This window comes from Larus michahellis, chromosome 17 (genome assembly GCF_964199755.1).
Source record: "Larus michahellis chromosome 17, bLarMic1.1, whole genome shotgun sequence".
Lineage (NCBI taxonomy): Eukaryota > Metazoa > Chordata > Aves > Charadriiformes > Laridae > Larus > Larus michahellis.
Genome location: NC_133912.1, coordinates 1309589 through 1328206, shown reverse-complemented (window position 1 = coordinate 1328206; position 18618 = coordinate 1309589). Strand labels below are relative to the sequence as shown.

The 18618-nt window shown below is 57.5% G+C and overlaps 1 protein-coding gene across 9 annotated transcripts in view; it reads left to right on the top strand.

Annotated features, from left to right (window-relative positions):
- The window catches only part of KIRREL3 (kirre like nephrin family adhesion molecule 3), a 357155-nt gene that overhangs the window by 323002 nt on the left and 15535 nt on the right, over positions 1–18618 (top strand). For 5 of the 9 annotated variants that reach the window (XM_074560968.1, XM_074560969.1, XM_074560966.1 and 2 more), the window contains 6 exons: positions 4166–4314; positions 4722–4849; positions 9622–9748; positions 16467–16567; positions 16670–16868; positions 18014–18049. In XM_074560968.1, coding sequence (XP_074417069.1) covers positions 4166–4314; positions 4722–4849; positions 9622–9748; positions 16467–16567; positions 16670–16868; positions 18014–18049 — 740 coding nt within the window. The remainder of the gene's footprint in view (positions 1–4165; positions 4315–4721; positions 4850–9621; positions 9749–16466; positions 16568–16669; positions 16869–18013; positions 18050–18618) is intronic. The other 4 variants (XM_074560973.1, XM_074560972.1, XM_074560971.1 and 1 more) reach the window with 1 other exon arrangement.

Here is an 18618-nt window from a genome sequence, read left to right as displayed (position 1 = left end):
CTGGATCGAAATATCTGTTTCCCGGCTGAAATTTGTTTTTTTTTTTTTTTTTTTTTCCTCCATCACCCGGGCTGATTCAATTTCCAGAAGATACCGAATCGGGAGGCGCTGGGCACTGCCTCCAGGGAGGCCGGAGAAAAACAAGCGCAGGTTAGAAATATGGGAAAGGAAATAACAAAATGAAACTCAGCCCGGAGGGGAAGAAACGCTCATCTGGGGAAAAAGGCTGAGATGGTGCTTGATGAAGAGAAAAAAAGAGGAGAAAACGTGCAAAGCCCGAGGGGACGAGGGAGAGCAGCGGATAGGAGGATAGCTCTGCCTTGGCCACAGGACGTGAGATATTGGGGACAAGTGGTGAATTTGGTGCTGGGTCCTCAAAAGGCTCGTGTCGGCGGTAGGGAGCAGGCAGCGAAGGCACCTCGCGGTGATGCTGCTCATGAGGATGCAGAAGCGCATCCCGAGAAGCGCGGGGAGACTGGGATGGGTCCCACGGTGTCCCCTCTGCTGCGCCGACCTTTGAGTCCCTCCCTGCGGCGTGGCAAGCCCAAGAAAAAAAAGTCATGAGAACGGGTGCTTTGGGCAGGATCCCCAAGGGCAGACCCTCACCCCTCTCCTGGGGCAATATCGGCAGGGGGAGGCCGGGGGGGGACACAAGGATGCTGTGCTCCCCCTGTCCCCACAGCCCCCGCGGTGTGGGTTGGCGCGGGGAGAAAACGAGCCGCGAAAAACGATGGGCGAGTTAGCGGCGAAGCCGTACGAGAAGGGACTAAAAGGACGTAAATTTATACCGTCTGGAAAAGACCCTGGGCGACGCGTCCGCAATCGATAAATACCTTCAAGGTAACAATATAAATGAAAGGAGCCCCTGCTCTCGAGGCGGGGGGTGGCACACGGAGCTCTGGGTGGGATGGAGTCAGGAAGGAAGCGGGAAGAGCCGAAGCGGTGGAGGTGGTTGGATGGGGCGGCTGGAGCATCCTCCCCATCTTCCGGGCTCCGTTTTATTCAGATTCTAGTTATAAATAATTACCGGAAGGTTAATAGGTGGGTAAGGCATGTTATGGGCTTGTTAAAACCACGCGTAACTTGCCTTCTGGCTGTCCGCGAGCACATCCCGGGAAGCTTTCCGAGAGGGTTCTCAGCAGTCGTTATTAAAAACCAATTTGACGTTACAAAAGATCCATACTGCTTGTTCAGCTACATTGATTTAGCGGTGTTAAGCCTTGGAAAACCGGAGCAAGGACCTTGATCTCCGCTGAAGCATGAAAATTTGCTGTTTGTGACACATCTCCGCGCTCGGGAAATCCAGTTTTGCCGAAGCGCTGGGTTTTGAACAAATACATAAAGCCCCCCCGCCACGGTTGTCGTTGACCTGTGTTTTCCCAAACCGCTCCAAAGTCAAGCGACCCTTGGAAACCTTCCCTTCCGTTTTGCTTTCTTTGACAACGTCCCGGAGGATCTCCGCCCAGCTCCAGCCCACCTCCGGACGCTTCTCTGTCTGGTTTCCGTGTCCCTGCTGGGAGGAGGCCTGCGAGGACGTGACCCAGGGAGCTCACAAGACACTTTTATCCTCACCTCGCAACCTCCTTCTTGACCTTTGCAGAGCAGGGAAGGGCGGGTTTGTGCAAAATAACCGGGCGAGCGCCGGGCGCAAAGAGAAGCGGCTGGATTCCCCGCTCCGGGTTTGGTGCCGTCCCGTTGACTGCTGCAAGGAAATGGCTTCGTGTACCCGGTGCCTCCCTTGAGCACCTGAGAAGCAGAAGAGGTGCCTCCTTCAGAGGCTGGAAATCTGCTTGTGGCCGGGAGCCTCGATGGGGACAAAGTTGTAAAAGGAGCTTAGGGGAGCAGAATTACTCCTGACAAGAAGCCCAGTTTATTTCCATGTTCGCCAGCTGAAGTTTCCCTTTCCCTCTAACTCTCTACCTTCCTTCCTTCCTCCCTTTCTGTCATCAGAAGTTGCTGAGATGTAGCTTCAGGCCTTTTTGACCAAACAGGAGGCAACGAGGACGCGTCTCCTCCACCCCACAACCCATGCAAGGCTTCGGGGGCGAGATATCGGAGCTCTGGCGGATCCCCCCCGGCTCTCTCCTGCCACAGCCCGGGGAGGAGGAACATTCCCCAAGGGACAAGCTGCTGCCACAGCGCTGGCAGATGCTCTCCACCATGGGCAGCACCGTTCCAGCGGCAGGCAGGCAGCAGGGCAAGGCAGATCCCGTCAGGAGGCAGGGAAGCGCGACGCTGAGATCAGCCTTGCCGGCCGACCTCTTGCCAGCCCCTTGCCTTGGGTTGGAGTTCCCTCTGGAAGGAGAAAGGCATCACCGAAGCATCACCGGACCATTCGAACCTTAGGACAGCACCTGGACGGTGTCGCTTGTGCTTTTATTTCCGTACGAGGAACCACCCTCATTAACACGTGAAGCGCAGCCCTGGAAACACAAGCAGCGTCTCCTGATGAATTATTGAAGGGGGAGTCCGGGGAGGAAGGGAGGGGAGGGAAGCTGAAGTGGCCAGTCAGCATCCGTTAGAGGTGCGAAGATAAATGAAATGAGGGAGCAGAGAAGCGCATACAAATCAGCTCACATCTGTACCGCTAATACATCTCTTTCGAAACGCCTGTGTCATCAGATGGTGGGTGAAGCCTCGCAGGTCAGCTGTCCTTGTTCAATTAGGTTCACGTTAGCAGGCGCCGGGGGAATTTGCTCCAGCAGCAAACGCCGTGGACCGGCATTTGGCTCTCGCTCCGGCCCCGCGGAGGCAACGTGGGGAGGCCGTCTGTGCCTGCAGACCCTCTGTATGAGTTCGCCGTAGCTCCGGTTGTCTCGGGTTGTCTTTGGGGCAGCGCGAGTCTGGCATTCATAGAATGCGTTGGGTTGGAAGGGGCCTTTAAAGGTCATCTAGTCCAAGGGGAACTCGTAGCAGAGCGGTGGGGATGAGCAGTGGAGAGCAGTAGAGGCAAGAGTAGGAGACCCATGGGAGGACCATGAGCAGACGCTGTTCGCCTCGAAGGGGACGGGGGTTTGGGCTAGGTGACCTCCAGAGGTCCCTTCCAACCCCCGTCCTTCCGTGATGCGGTGACGGCTTCCCCCCAGCCACCCCACCGACCCTGCGTGGGATGCAGCATCCGTGGCTCGTCCCTCCGGCGCCCGATGGGGCGAGCCCAGCTCCCAGCACCTGCGTCTTTCCCCATCCCAAACACCCCCGACCCCTCCAGCGCAACCAGAGGAGGGCAGCCCCGAAAAACCAGGGGCCGAGATTCCTCAGGGAAATCCTCTTCCCTCTGATTTACCTGGGGAGGATTATTATTATTATTATTAATTATTATTTTTTTCCCCAGGTCACTGCCTGCGCTTTCTTTCCCTTCCCCCAAAGAGCGGCTGGAGTTTCGCGCCGCCTGACAGCGTCTCCTGTCTTTCCCACCCGGCTCCGGAGTGGCAGGTTGCCAGATGGTGCCCCATTAGGTCACATTTGCTCGTTGTTTGGCAAACAGCGGCTTTAATTCAAGTGCTGAGTTGACAGCTTGTTCTCCAAGACAATTTGCAAGTTGCAGCGTTGCAAATGCCAGCTTGGCTTTTCAGGGTAACGTTATTTCAGCTGCCTTAAAGGGATAAAGGATAAAGTTCTCTTTGATTGGGGGAAAAAAACCATAAGAAGAGGGTGAAAGTGGGGAGAAGCCGAAAAGGTTTTTTAGTGGTTTTGATGGGGAAGGAGCAGCAGTGTTGATGTGTTGGAGCAGCAGGGACTACTCTCCTGGCACCGTGGTTCTCCGTGTCCCGTCCCTCCTACCGTTGGGGTCTCCCACCCGTGCCCCACAACCCTAAGGGATGAGGCGTGTTTCCAGTGAAACAGGCTTCCGCGGGGAAATGGCAACGTTTGGTTTGTTTTCGAAAGGTTGCGGTAGGGATGTACGTACGCGTTGCTTTGGTGTCACCTCCAAAACCTGCGGTTCGAGCCCCTACCTCCTGGCGGACGATGCGGGGAGGAGGCGGACGAGGCCAAGGACAAATACATGTCCCTCCTGAAGTCAAGGGCAGCAGCGGACACCCCGTGGCCTGCTGCCCCTCGGCACTACCAGCTGTGTGCTGGGCGGGCGAATCCCCACCGTCACACACGTGCAAATGGGAAGCGACGTAAAACCAGCACCGCCACGATGCTCTTTCTCCTTCAACAGGTGGGCGAAAAAAGGCCAGGTTATAAAGGAAGCGTCCGGTGACTTCTACGAAACCATCGTGGACCACACCTTCTTCTTCGAGCCCGTCTCCTGCGAGGTCACCAACGCGCTGGGCAGCACAAACATCAGCAGGACTGTGGACGTCTACTGTGAGTAATCCGTCAGCTTGAGAATGGCTTCCCAGGGCTAAGCGGCGCCAGCAGAGCTGCTGAAAATGAACGGGAAGGGGACAGGGCTAGATCTGGCTTGCCCAGGGTGACCAGGACTAGCTGGTGACCGGTCTCTTGCAGCTCAGACTTTTAAATGCTCTGGTGGTGGAATCCATAGTTTCCTCCTGCCTTATGAGCGCACAGCCCATGGTGGTGGCCCTTGGGGAGCTGGTCATTCTGGGGTCGCAGCAGGCAACGCCTTCTTTATTTGGGGGCCTTATGGGGCTGTGACCCATAGGTCCACCAAGACCTACCACTGCTGCCTCTGGCACAGTGGACTCTTTGGTTTGAGAGTTTCTGGTTGACACAGCCCAATATTGGGGGTAACTCCGGTCTCCTCTGTGCAGTTGGGCCCAGGATGGCAACAGAACCGCAGTCCCTCCTCGTTGACCTGGGCTCGGACGCAGTCTTCAACTGTGCCTGGACTGGGAACCCGTCTCTCACCATCGTCTGGATGAAGCGCGGCTCGGGCGTGGTAAGAATCGCTGCCGGGGAGGTGGGGAACGGGGCATCTGGGGCACGAAACACTGCGTGAAGCTCCCCATCTGGGAGCAAAGCCCATACCTACGGGCTGGGAGCTCCTGGCTGGACAAATACAGGGCCTACAAGGGTCCTTCAAATGCAGGGGACAACGTGGCATTGCAGAGCAGTGGCTCCCAGGCTGTGGGTCTGCAAGGCTGTGGGTCTGGAGAACAAGTCTTGTGAGGAGCGACTGAGGGAACTGGGTTTGTTCAGCCTGGAGAAAAGGAGGCCGAGGGGAGACCTTCTTGCTCCTACAACTCACTGAAAGGAGGGGGTAGCCAGGGGGAGTCGGGCTCTTCTCCCAAGGAACAGGTGATAGGACAAGAGGAAACGGCCTCAAGTTGCACCAGAGGAGGTTTAGGATGGATATTAGGAAAAAATTCTTCACCAAAAAGGTTGTGAAGCGTTGGAACAGGCTGCCTAGAGAAGTGGTGGAGTCACCATCCCTGGAGGTATCTAAAAGACATGTAGACGTGGTGCTGAGGGACATGGTTTGGTGGTGGCTTTGGCAGTGTTAAGGTCAATGGTTGGACTTAATGATCTTAAAGGTACCTTCTGACCTAGACAATTCTATGAATCTGTGATTCTGTGATGAAACAGTAAAGGCTTTATCGCCTTTGCAGTACTTTGGATATAAGCGTGTGTGCATCCGTGGGGAATTTGGATGGCAGGCTGGAAAGTCGGGCCTGGAGTCCCATTTGGGAGAGGCAAAGGGAAAACGCAGACTCCTGAAAACCAGTGCCATCGCCGCCACAGAGGAACCGAGGCGGTGGGTTGTCTGCCCCTGCCCCTGCGCACGCGGCTCTCGCCCACAGGAGGTGTTTGCCAAAGAGTCCCAGTAGAAGGAGAATCCATTCCCGTGACGATGGGCTGGGTTGGACAGAAGCCAGAGCATCACGTCACCTCTCGCTGACGGGTGGCGCTTCTGCAAATTGCCTGCGTGTCGTCCTTTCTGGGATGCTCCTTTCCGGGATGGTCATTTACAGGATGCTCCTTTCCGGGACGCTCCTTTCTGGGATGGTCCTTTTCGGGATGCTCCTTTCCGGGATGGTCCTTTTTGGGATGCTCCTTTCCGGGATGCTCCTTTATGGGATGGTCCTTTTTGGGATGCTCCTTTCTGGGATGGTCCTTTCCAGGATGGTCCTTTCCGGGATAGTCCTTTACGAGATGGTCCTTTTTGGGATGGTCCTTTCCAGGATGGTCCTTTTTGGGATGGTCCTTTCCAAGATGGTCCTTTCTGGGATGGTCCTTTCTGGGATGGTCCTTTCTGGGATAGTCCTTTCCGGGATGGTCCTTTCCGGGATGGTCCTTTCCAGGATGGTCCTTTCCAGGATGGTCCTTTTTGGAATGGTCCTTTTCGGGATGCTCCTTTCTGGGATGCTCCTTTTTGGGACGGTCCTTTCCAGGATAGTCCTTTCCGGGATGGTCCTTTCCAGGATGGTCCTTTCCGGGATAGTCCTTTCTGGGATGGTCCTTTCTGGGATGGTTCTTTCCACAATGGTTCTTTCCAGGATGGTCCTTTACGGGATGGTCCTTTCCAGGATAGTCCTTTTTGGGATGCTCCTTTCTGGGATGCTCCTTTCCGTGATGGTCGTTTACGGGATGCTCCTTTCCGGGACGCTCCTTTCTGGGATGGTCCTTTTTGCGATGCACTTTTCCAGGATGCTCCTTTCCAGGATGGTCCTTTCCAGGATAGTCCTTTTTGGGATGGTCCTTTCCAGGATGGTCCTTTCCGGGATAGTCTTTCCGGGATGGTCCTTTCCAGGATGGTCCTTTTTGGCATGGTCCTTTTCGGGATGCACCTTTCTGGGATGGTCCTTTCCAGGATGGTCCTTTTTGGGATGGTCCTTTCCAGGATGCTCCATTCTGGGATGCTCCTTTCTGGGATGCTCCTTTTTGGGATGGTCCTTTTTGGGATGCTCCTTTCTGGGATGGTCCTTTTTGGCCTCCAGAGCTGAGAGCTCACATCCTACCACGTTCACCCCAGCTCCCCTCCTCTGTGGGCTGGAGGCTGACGAAGGCGGAGGGAGTCTGGATCTGGCCCAGCAGACTTCTCCAGGTCTCTTTTGTCCTGAAAAGCGTAAGGAGTTTTGCAAATATTAAGCACGGCTCAGCCGGCCCGGGGAGGCGCGAGATACTCTGATCCCCTCTTTACAGACAGGAGGGCTGCGCAAAACCGCATGAGGGAGCTACAGGAGGGCTGAGACGTGAAACTCTCAGGTGGGAGTTTGAAAAGCATCTTTCGGCTTCGGCGGGGCCTGAAGTCGATGAGGCAAAGCTGAGTGACGCCGCTCAAGAGGAGGGCTGGCCCGGGAGTGAGATGAACGGGCCGAGTCGCTCCCCGGGCACCGACCGAGGAGGGGAGCGGACGCTGAGGCATTAACTGGGGTATTTTTTCCAAACCATAATGACCTCAGCGAGGGCCGTCTCCTGGGAAATAATTACAGACTTGGGCGAGCTGACGGCTCGAATCAGCTAAGGAATCCCAGCGGGTCAACAATCCCTGGGTGGTTTCCCCTCCCGCGGCTGCAGTTGACGTTCCCCTGGGTTATTCCCGTTACGGGCACCGCTCTCACACCGTAGACTGCTGTTTCGGTTTCTCGAAGCCGCTGGAGCGGGCAGGGTGGCTGAAAGGAGCTGTGGACAGTGAGGATGAGGGTTTCCTGACCCTGGCGCTCCAGCCCAAGCCAGCGTCGGGGCTGGCCTTCGCTAACCGGCAGAGCAGCCTTCTCCCTTTTCATTTGGCTCCCTCTAGGAGACCTGGAGCACCTCAGGGCTCAGGACGGACAGGATTAACCCGGCGGAGATGCTCGTGCTGGCCAGCAGAGCCGCCTGCGTCTCCCCCGAGGGGCGCTGGCGGGGGATGCTGCTGCGTGAAGCCCCTCAGCGCCCGGCCGTGGTGGTGGGACGTGGGAGCGGGGCTGCTTTTTTCCCCCACTCCCTTCCCCTTCCGGAGCCAGGTCAGGCTCCCATAAAAATTTACCTTCTTTCCTCCTGCTTTCCCAGAAGGAAACAAATCAGAGCCACCGGAGAGGATGAGGCCAAGTAAGCCGAGGCGTTTGCGTGGACATTTTTCGCAATCGGTGCTAAAACAGTGGGTTTAAAAGGGATCTGAGGCTCGCTGCCCTCTGCCTCGTGCCAGCTTAGGGGTCCGACCCCCATCTTCTTGCTATAGGGAGACCCAGATCCATGTCCAACCACCCCTCGGGGCTTTGCACGAGCACTGGTTCCCGGAGGCACCAGCTGTGGGAGGGGGCTGACGAGGCAAGCGGGCGCTGGGAGGAGGGAGAGGTGACGGGCTAGCAAAGGGAGGCCAGGGCAACCGGGAGGAATTAGCCACCAGGCACCAGTTTCCAGCGGGGAATCGCATCGCTCCGAAAGCCGCTGTTTGTTTTATGTCAGCCATGTGGTTTGGTTTGGTTTTCGTTTTTTTTTTTCTTAAATACCACCAGCGCTGGGATTCTGCTGACAGCCTCAGCCAGATCCCTCCGCTTCAGCAATTTTCGAGGTTTAATAAAGCTGCTAATTGCACCGCCGGGGCAGGAGGGCGGCGTGGCTGATAGCCACGTTGGGCAGCCGGTGTGTGGGGAGGGCTTGCCAAAAGCAGCTGAGGTTTCCCTGACCCTCTTCCCAGGGGGCTGCCAGCTCTCCACATCGGTCTCCCACCAATTCCGGGTTTGAAATTCCCGAGAAAATCCTGGCAGCTTCCCCTGCACCCGGGAAGATGGAAATTCAAGTGTGGAGTGTGGTTCTCTGGAAAGCTTTTCTGCTCCAGGTTACAAGGCTGTTGTGTCGCTGCAGCCACCACCGTTCATAGAATCATGGAACCATAGGGTTGGAAGGGACCTCTGGAGATCATCTCCTCCAACCCCCAGCCAGAGCAGGGTCACCCGGAGCAGGTGGCACAGGAACGCCTCCAGGCGGGGTTGGAATGTCTCCAGAGACGGAGACTCCACCACCTCTCTGGGCAGCCTGTGCCAGGGCTCTGCCACCCTCAGGGTGAAGAAGTTCCTCCTCGTGTTTAGGTGGAACTTCCTATGCTCAAGTTTGTGCCCGTTACCTCTTGTCCTGTCCCCGGGCACCACCGAAAAGAGCCTGGCCCCATCCTCCTGTCACCCCCCCTTGAAGTATTTATAAGCGTTGATAAGGTCCCCCCTCAGTCGTCTTTTTTCCAGACTGAAGAGACCCAAGTCCCTCAGCCTTTCTTCACAAGAGAGGTGTTCCAGTCCCCTCGGGATCTTGGTAGCCCTTTGCTGTCCCCTCTCCAGCAGTTCCCTGTCCTTAGGGAACGGGGGAGCCCAGAACTGGACCCAGTGCTCCAGATGTGGCCTCCCCAGAGCAGAGCAGAGGGGGAGGATGACCTCCCTCCACCTGCCGGCCACGCTCTTCTTGATGCCCCTCAGGATGCCGTTGGCCTTCTTGGCCACGAGAGCACATTGCTGGCTCGTGGTCACCCGTTTTTCTCTTGTATATTGAACTTCTTGCAAAACTGCGGTCTGTAAAACTTCAGATGAATAGGAACAGGTCTTACATTTCCCCCAAAAAAACCTGGGTTGTGTCTTTATTCCTCGGTCGACAGCAATAAGTGATAATTCCATGCCGTGTCAGGCTTTGGGCTCACCTGCTTCATTTCCTCGGGGCTGCCCTTGAGCCCGTAACGCGTGTGTCTTGTTCTGCTTCCCGTCAGCCCCCCACCCCCGAAAGCAACCCCTTCCTCTCTTCCAGGTCCTGAGCAACGAGAACAAGCTGACCCTGAAGTCCGTCCGCCAGGAAGACGCTGGGAAATACGTGTGCCGAGCCGTGGTGCCGCGGGTGGGCGCGGGGGAACGGGAGGTGACGCTCACAGTCAATGGTACCTCTTGCTTTTCCTATTGCTACTCCGGCCCGCCGTCGTACTGCTTTGTTCCCGTTGCTCTTACAGCTCCCGTTGCCGAATTAGCCCCTCGGATATTTGCTTTCAGAGCAAATCCCACCCGCGGTTGGATCAGGGAGGGTCCGTGCCCTGCAGGCAATAGGAATAAATTGGATTTTACATCCGTTTGCCTGGAGATGCATGGGTTAAACCAAAAAAAAACCCCTAACATTATCTAAGACCCACTTGGTTCCTTATTATCAACAGGGGTTTATTGAGTAGTTGGGAGCTGGCGTCTTTAAATCTTTAATAGATTTATCTTGCAAAGCCCTTGCAAGGTCGGAGAGCGCTGTTGTCTCCGTTGTACAGCCGGAGAGCTGGGAATTGAGCCTGGATCCGAGACCGGCAGCCTAATCATTCTCGCAGAGCCCACGTGAGGATGCCTGGGAGAGACACGAGCTCCTCCTTGGCTGCTCGGGGCTGGCCCAGCGCCGTGTCAGGATGTGCCCCGGACCCTCACTCGCACCCGGGGGCTGGGAAACACTCCAGAACCCCGGAATTTTAACGACGAGCCGGCCAGGACCCCGCGGCAGCCGATAATGAATTTTGGCCTAAATATGGCAAGGAAAGAGCCAGGCGGGCTGCGAATGGTATAAATAGAGTATGAATTTTGCGTTGTCTCTCACCTGTGTGACAAACTGGCAGGCTTCACTCGCCACTCGCTGTCACAAAGAGAAGAAAACAAGCCGGGAAGCCGCACGGGCAGCAGCAAGCGTTAATTTTAAATGCAGATAATGCTAGAAAGGGAAGCCAAGGGCAACGCGGCAGGAGACTGAAAACCAACCACTCCCTCGACTTCTCCTCGGCGCCTGCATGCTCCTTCCCCGGCGGCTGCTGGGTTTTAATTACAATTAAACTAGCTCCTGGAAAACAAAGCAACAAATTAGCACAAACAAAGACCCTGCGCCTTTCCTGACACCTACCAGGCAGGCGGCTGCCTGGAACGCGGAGCAAAGCGCGCGGCAGGCTCGGGGCCGTTGGGAGCGTGTGGCATGGAAAAATGGCGCTCTCGGGAGCTCTGCAGCTTACGCCGCTGATGAGCTTTTCGCCTCGCGGGGGAAATCCGTGCCGTAAGGTTCTCCACTCAGCTTCGGGCATCTCCCCGGAGCCGACTGCAAGCAGCATCCCGTCCCACTGGGACGTGCCGCTGCTTTGGGCTTTGGTGCAACCCCAAGGTGACGACGTTGGGACACGCCGTCACGAGTGTTGTATCCCTACACCAAGGGAGAATCCCACACCTCCAGGTTGAGGTGGTCTCCTGCCTCTCCGAGCAAGGAGAACCAAGGTGAGCAAGCCCCAGAGCAGCGTCCCCAAGCCTGGTGTCCACCAAGCAGCGTGGCTTGGCATCCCATCCTGATGGGCAAGCCCCAGAGCAGCGTCCCCAAGCCTGACGTCCACCAAGCACCGGGGCTTGGCATCCCGTCCTGCAGCTGGAACTCCAGCTCCGGGAGCACGGCACAGTGTGTCTAATCCAGCTAATGAATTCTGCTGAAAGTCTTTTCCGCTGTAATTTGAGAAGGAAGTTGAACGCCTCATATTTTCGAGTGATTTTAAATCCAGAGGGTGATACAATTGTCTTGGTATTACTGGGTGCCTTTCTCCACGGGCTGGGATTCGTCACAGTAAAATTAGGCATTTAGAAGTGTCTGTTCTGGGCTGGCTGCACAGACTCCGATCAGCGCACGCGGGCGGATCCGTCCCACCGACAGCACAGAGACCCCGACTGAGGGATCTTCATCCGGCCCATCCGAGCCTGCAGTCCCACCTGTAGCAGCCCATCCGCTCTCGGACCGGTCAGAAATCACAGCAGCGTGATGCCGCGGTGGGAGAGCATCCTCCCGCCCTCGCTGCCGCCGGGTCTCGCGGCCCTCCTCACCGCCCGCCTCGCTGGCCACCTCTGCGGTTGCGGCGAGCAGCCCGTCCCCGCGCCAGAGCGCGAGGCCCCCGGCCTGAAAGGAAGCAGATATGATTGAGGAGTCTCGTTAATGGGAAGGAGGATTATGCAAACGAGCAGCGTTTGGCAGGGCCGGAGCAGGAGAGGCAAGAAGGAGGCGAGGAGCTCTTGGTGCCGTCGTAAATCAGCAGCAGTGGGATTTACGGCCAAAGCCTCTCGATGCTGCTGGCTGCACACAAACCCGGTTGAAGCTCCCGCCCCGGTAGGAGAAGCACCCCGAGGTCACCTTCACGGCAGGATTGCCCGCGGTACGGTCTGTCGATGCATCGTCCGGGCTTGGCAGGGGCTGCTGAGCAGGGACCACCAACCGCTGCCCATCTTACTCTGCAAGAAGAGGTTTGTTAGAAGGGTTGGACAACCCCGGGTGGCTAATTCAGGATTTCGTTTGCCTGGGGTTCACCCCAACAAGCAAGGCCAGCCTGCTGGAGAGCTGGGAGCAGAGCAGGGGCTGACCTGCTTGGGTCAGGAGAACATCATCGAATCGCAGAATCATAGAATGTGTTGGGTTGAAAAGGACCGTTAAAGGCCATCTAGTCCCACCCCCCTGCAGTGAGCAGGGACTTCTTCAACTAGATCAGGTCGCTCAGAGCCTCATCCAGCCTGGCCTTGAATGTCTCCAGGGATGGGGCCTCCACACCCTCTCTGGGCAACCTGATCCAACTTCTTCCTAATGTCTCATCTAAACCTGCCCTGCTCTAGGTTAAAACCGTTGCCCCTCGTCCTATCGCTCCATGCCCTTGCCAACAGCCCCTCCCCAGCTTTCCTGGAGCCCCTTCAGGTACTGGAAGGTCGCTCTAAGGTCTCCCCGGAGCCTTCTCTTCTCCAGGCTGACCCCCCCCAGCTCTCTCAGCCTGTCCTCCCAGCAGAGGGGCTCCAGCCCTTGGATCGTTTTTGTGGCCCTCCTCTGGCCCCGCTCCAACAGGTCCACGTCCTTCTTGTGCTGAGGGCTCCAGAGCTGGACGCAGTGCTCCAGGTGGGGTCTCACCAGCGCAGAGTAGAGGGGGAGAATCCCCTCTCTGGATCTGCTGGCCACGCTTCTTTTGATGCGGCCCAGGATGCCATTGGCTTTTGGGGCTGCAAGCGCGCATTGACGGCTCATGTCCAGTTTTTCATCCACGTCGTGGTGTCCCCTCAGCTCATGCCTGCAGCAGCCCATTGAGGGCTTCACCGAGGGTGTCTCCACCACCGCTGGAGATGGGGACCTGGGGGCGGTCCCTCGCCATGCCAGGCAGCGCGAACCAGCCCGGGGTTTCTGCAGGAAGCAAAGGAGTTAAACCAAACTCTCCTGCCAAGCCGTTTCCATCCCTGTGAGGCCTTGGGAGGAAAGCTTCAGGTGGGCTCGAGCAGGCTGGAGGAGTCGAGGCCGTCCTTTCATTCCTCCAAGGCTCCCGAGTCAGCAAGCTGCCTTCCCTTTTGTGCGAGCCGCCAGGACCGCACAAATAAATTGGCACCGGCGTGCTAAAAATAACAGCAACCAATAGCTCCATCATTTATATCCATAGCAACATCGTCGTATAAAGCCTTTTTCCTGCCCGTGGGCTGTCTCGCACTCAGCGCTGAATGCCAAGCCGGAGATTGGCAGCTTTCATAAGGAGCCAGAGCCTGGTGGAGAATCAAACGCCACCCCGAATGTGAAGAGGCTGCAACTCGGCGCTATTATTTCTGGGCATGTTCATCTCACAAATGGTCTTTAGTCATAGGCCATTATCATGATGATAAGCCTTCGACTCTGAGCTCCTAAAGCAATAATAAAACCCAAAGCCGTTGGCATTTGGGCCATTTAAAACCCACTCTCCTTGGGGAAAATGATCCTTTTAATGATTATGAAGCCATTTTTCTCGAGCGTCACCCAGTCTTGGAGCGCTTCTGGAATTTGTGAGTAACACACAACCCTTGAAGTAGAAAGAAGATGGGTTTGGGTTTTTATTATTATTATTATTTAGGCCTGGCTTTTGCTTCCATTGGCTTTGGGCTCATCAGTGATGAGGGCAGGCGAGCAGGAGGACCACCTAAGCAAATTTTAACGAGCCAAGAAGCTCATCCCACGTGCTTTGTGCCACCCTCGGAAAGATGAGAGGACCAAATGGGTCCCCCATCGCGTGGCCCACCGGGAGGAAAAAGCCCCAGCACGCGTTTGGGGCCGTCGCTTGCCTGTCGGCACGGTTCTGCTCCAGACATGGGGAAGGAAAGCCGAGGCCAAGATCTCGCCACCTCGGGCATGCTTGGAAAGAGGAATCTCAGGAGGGCAAAGTGCCGTTTGCATCCTCCTAAAGGGAGGCAAAGCAAGGAATCGGCTGAGATCCCTGCCAACACTTCCAAAAGCTGGGCTTTCAGAGATGGATGAACACGAATGCACACCTTGGGAGCATCTCAAAGAAGAGCATTTGGGCAGAAAACCACGCCAAAATGCCTTTTTTTATTATTTTTTTTTTTTATTTTCCTTTTTCTGCTAAAAAAGGGGCACAAAAGTTCCCGCTAACACGCGGCTACGACCGTGGCATCAAAACAAGTCCTGACCTTCGCCCACAGCTCCTGCTGTTACCCGTCGGGACGGCGGTAATTTCCTGAGCTGCCAGACCCACGTTCCTGGTCGCTGGTCGGTGAGACAGGGCTGTATCTCGCTGGGGAGTGTTTGGGGAGTCGTGGAAGTTCGGTGCGGGAAGGTGTTAACGGGATAATTGCGACGGGGAACGGACGAATGCACCAGAGCGAAGAATTTACCATTTTGGTACATTTTTGGTTGCCTTCTGCAAATTCAGAAATCGGCAAATTTGGATGGGGAACACGCGGGTGAATCTGTTTCTCCCCGCTTTACCCTAAATTCCTGCGCCTTTTCTGAGAGGAACGCCTCAGCTGCAGGGGGGAAAGGGGAAAAAAAACGGGAAAAGGCTGGATCGATGGGAGAGAGGATGAGCACAGCAAGCTCTCCTCCTCCGAGCATCCCGGAGACCTGGGCTCAAGACCCCGCGGAGGTTGTCCCCAGCGGTGTGTTGGCCTCTGGTCGCAACTCCTGTTGCGGCTTTTCCACTCGGCGCGGCCAGTACGGAGCCTGACGGTGCTGGCAGCGCACGTCGGCAGGGGTGGGCATGGCGGCAAGGCTGTGTTTTCTGACGAACCCCGTGACAGACTCAAAACCGGGAGCCACAACCCAGAGGGAACATCCCGAAGAGCTGAGCTGGGGTGAGGGGAGATCTGCCAGCCCCTGCCTCCTCCCTGCCTGCCTGCATCCTGCTGCCTGCATGCTGCTGCCTGCCTGCATCCCGCTGCCTGCCTGCTGCCTGCCCGCATCCCACTGCCTGCCTGCATCCCGCTGCCTGCCTGCTGCCTGCCTGCTGCCTGCCCATGTCCCACTGCCTGCCTGCTGCCTGCCTGCTGCCTGCCTGCTGCCTGCCCGCATCCCACTGCCTGCCTGCATCCCGCTGCCTGCCTGCTGCCTGCCTGCTGCCTGCCCATGTCCCACTGCCTGCCTGCTGCCTGCTGCCTGCCTGCTGCCTGCCTGCTGCCTTCCCGCATCCCACTGCCTGCCTGCATCCCGCTGCCTGCATCCTGCCTGCATCCCACTGCCTTCCTGCATCCCTCTACCTGCTGCCTGCCTGCATCCCACTGCCTGCTTGCATCCCGCTGCCTGCCTGCATCCCGCTGCCTGCTGCCTGCCCGCGTCCCACTGCCTGCCTGCTGCCTGCCTGCATCCTGCCTGCATCCCGCTGCCTGCCTGCATCCCCGCTGCCTGTATCCCGCAGCCCAGCTTGTTGCTGTTTTCGTTTCTGCCAGCAGCAAGCCACTCATAGAAATGCAAATCGGCTTTAATTAAGGAGGCTAAGAAACACCAATTAGGACTCCAAGCTCTTGCGCTGCCCCCATGGGGTGATCCCCTCTTCGGGTGGCTGGCGGAAGAGTGGGGGGGACACGCTGATCCCACCACCCCACGCTCTCCTCTCCGGCCCCTTTTCTCCCAACTCGGGATGCCCACCAAGGCAGGACACGGACATTTCCCTTCAGAAGCCGGCTCAGCCGATGCGTTCGGCCTCGTATCGCTCGGGAAGAACCTTTCCCAGCCAGGCCGGGCTCCTCCGGCATCCAAGCGGTGCGACAGAGCCCACCTTATGGGGTCCCAAGGTTTTTCCAGCAGAAATTTCTCCGCCACGCCGAGCAGGCGGATGGCGGGTCCCTGGTGGGTGGCTTGCAGGTAGCAGCTGCCCATCAGTGCCTCCTCCTGCCCTCCCACCGCTTCCTCAAGCCCCTGGGGAGCAATTAGTGTGATGGTTGCTTAACAAATCCGGGAGAGCAGAGCAGGGTGGGGGGGGAACGCCAGGTGGGCTTTCTTTCGGGAAGAAACAGCCCTTCTCAGAGGCTGGGTTCATCAAGGCGATTTCTGCCGGGTGATTTAATGGCCACCCAGCGCCGGGGAGGTGGGGGCAGAGGTGGGGAGACCCCGGTGCTTCGTGGGGGTTTTGCCAAAAAAAAAAAAAAAAAAAAAAAAAAAAAAAAAAACCCAGCGGAAGCTTAAAGCAAAGCCCCCACTCTGGGTCCTTCCACATCACAGGAGGAGCTGTTGCTCCATCCTTCCCCAGCCAAAAAGGGGGACCCTGATGTCCCTCCACGGCTCCGCTAACACACTCCCCCCGCCCCCCCCGTCACCACCAGTATACCTTGTGTTGCAGCCACCCGTGCGAGATGCCAGCAGCCCTCTCCTCTCTCTTGCAGGGCCGCCCATCATCTCCAGCACCCAGACGCAGCACGCCCTGCACGGCCAGAAAGGGCAGATCAAGTGCTTCATCCGCAGCACCCCGCCGCCAGACCGAATTGTGAGTAGAGTCCCGCGGGGCGTGGTGGGTGCCCGGCGCACCTTCGGGTGCCCTACGGTGGGGGCAAACCTGCCCCAGGCTGACCCCTCTCTTGCTTGGCAGGCTTGGTCCTGGAAGGAGAACGTGCTGGAGTCTGGGACCTCTGGGCGCTACACGGTGGAGACGGTCAGCACGGATGAAGGCGTCATCTCCACGCTGACCATCAGCAACATCGTCCGGGCCGATTTCCAAACCATTTACAACTGCACGGCCTGGAACAGCTTCGGCTCCGACACGGAGATCATCCGGCTCAAAGAGCAAGGTGGGCATCGCTGAGGAGCCGGTGGGGGCTGTCGGGCAGCGGGAATTAGCACCTGGCCGGGCCGTAAGAGTGGGGAAACGCTGTGAGAGGCAGGAGACGCTCAGAAAAGCTCTTGGGATGTCGAAGAGGAAGCTAGGAAGGACGGTGAAAAACGTTCTAGCTGTAGGATTGCATCCTTGGGGTGCCTGGTCCTGGCAGAGGGTCGGGACGTGGGACGAGCCCCGCAAAGTCCCTGCTTGATACGGTGTTGTCCCACTTCGCCTGTCCTGCTGAAGTTGGAGGGCACGGGCCGATACCGCACCCCTCGCTCCCTGCCCCGCGGCACAAGGTGATGCCGCTGCCACAGGCTGGAGGATCATTTATAACCTTAGAGAAACGGGAACGGCTGCTCCTACCAGACCCCACTGCTCCACGAGGATGGGAGAGACTGGGAGGAAGGCGTCTGGGCTGGTGGCAACCTTAGACCCTGGCCGCCAGCCACGACGCCAGCACGTTTTTTGCAGGGCCGAGCTTACCCAGCCAGCCTCGAAGGCACCTCGAGCCATTCTCGGGATGGCCGGGGGTTTTCCACTCGGGGGGGCTCTCCGTAGCAAAGGAGGGAGGTGGCTTTTGTGAGGAACACTTAGCTCCTGGAGGGACTCCAGTTCTCCTCTATTTTATTAAATGCCAGGGCAGGCAGGTGGATTGTTCTCATTAAGCCGTGATTTATAGGCGAGGCTGCCGTCCAGATTAAATCAGAGCTAAATGAACCCCTTAAAATTAGCCTTGGGCTTCTTCCAATGCAAACAGAGCCAGTGGTTTTTCCAGGTCGTCTGCCAGTCAGCGGGAGCGCTCGGCGGCGAGCCTGGGTCCCGGCGGAGGGTGGCCGGGCAGCCGAGTCGGGTCGGAGCCGGCAACGCAGCATCCAAGTCCACAGCCGGCTCCGCGTGCGAGATCCGAGCATCCCTGCTAGGGCGATGTGAGGCGACATCCCTGCCCTGGGCAGGGGGACGCCGTAGGGTGGCTGAGGATGTCGTAGGCTGGCGGAGGACATCCCCTTCACGGGGACATCCCTGCGCGCGGAGCAGAGGGCTGAGCGCTCAGGAAGAGCGGCGTGGGCGCTTGGGCTGTGCAAGGCTGTGGACACTTGCTTTATTTTCAAACAGGTACGGAAATGAAATCAGGAGCTGGTATTCAAGCAGGTATGGAAATCATGAGCTGACGGTGAAGGTGAATTGTCCCCAGCCATTACCACACCTGAGGACTCGACGTCCTCCTCCCGGCCCCGGCAGCGTTCCGGCAGGTCCGGGCAGGGCAGGAAGGGGTGTAGGAAAGCTGCAGGGCGGTGACTTGCGGCACGGCACGGACTGGGAGGCTGGAGTGGTCCAGTCTCCGCGCTGCCACTGACCCGCTCTGCAAACCAATGCCGCCTTTCTGTGCCCCAGCTCCCCAGCCGGAGAGGGACATAATATATTACGCAGCCGCGGTTTAAAAGTGCTGCGAAAGGGACCTCCTAAGTGCTGTTCCAGGGCAAAAAAAGAGGGAGAAGTAGAAGTTTCCGGGGTCATCCGCAGACATCGGCTTGTCTCAGCATCCCGGGAGAGCGCTAGCCGGCATCCGTCGCAACCGGAGCAGGGCCGAAAGGATATTTGGGCGGATGCTGCGGGATGTGCTGCCCTTGGGCTGCCTCGTCCTCTGCGCCGGAGCGGGGCTCACAGGGGAGCACGTACCCAGCAAACTGCTCCTCGTCAGCTCGCCCTTGTCATCAGGA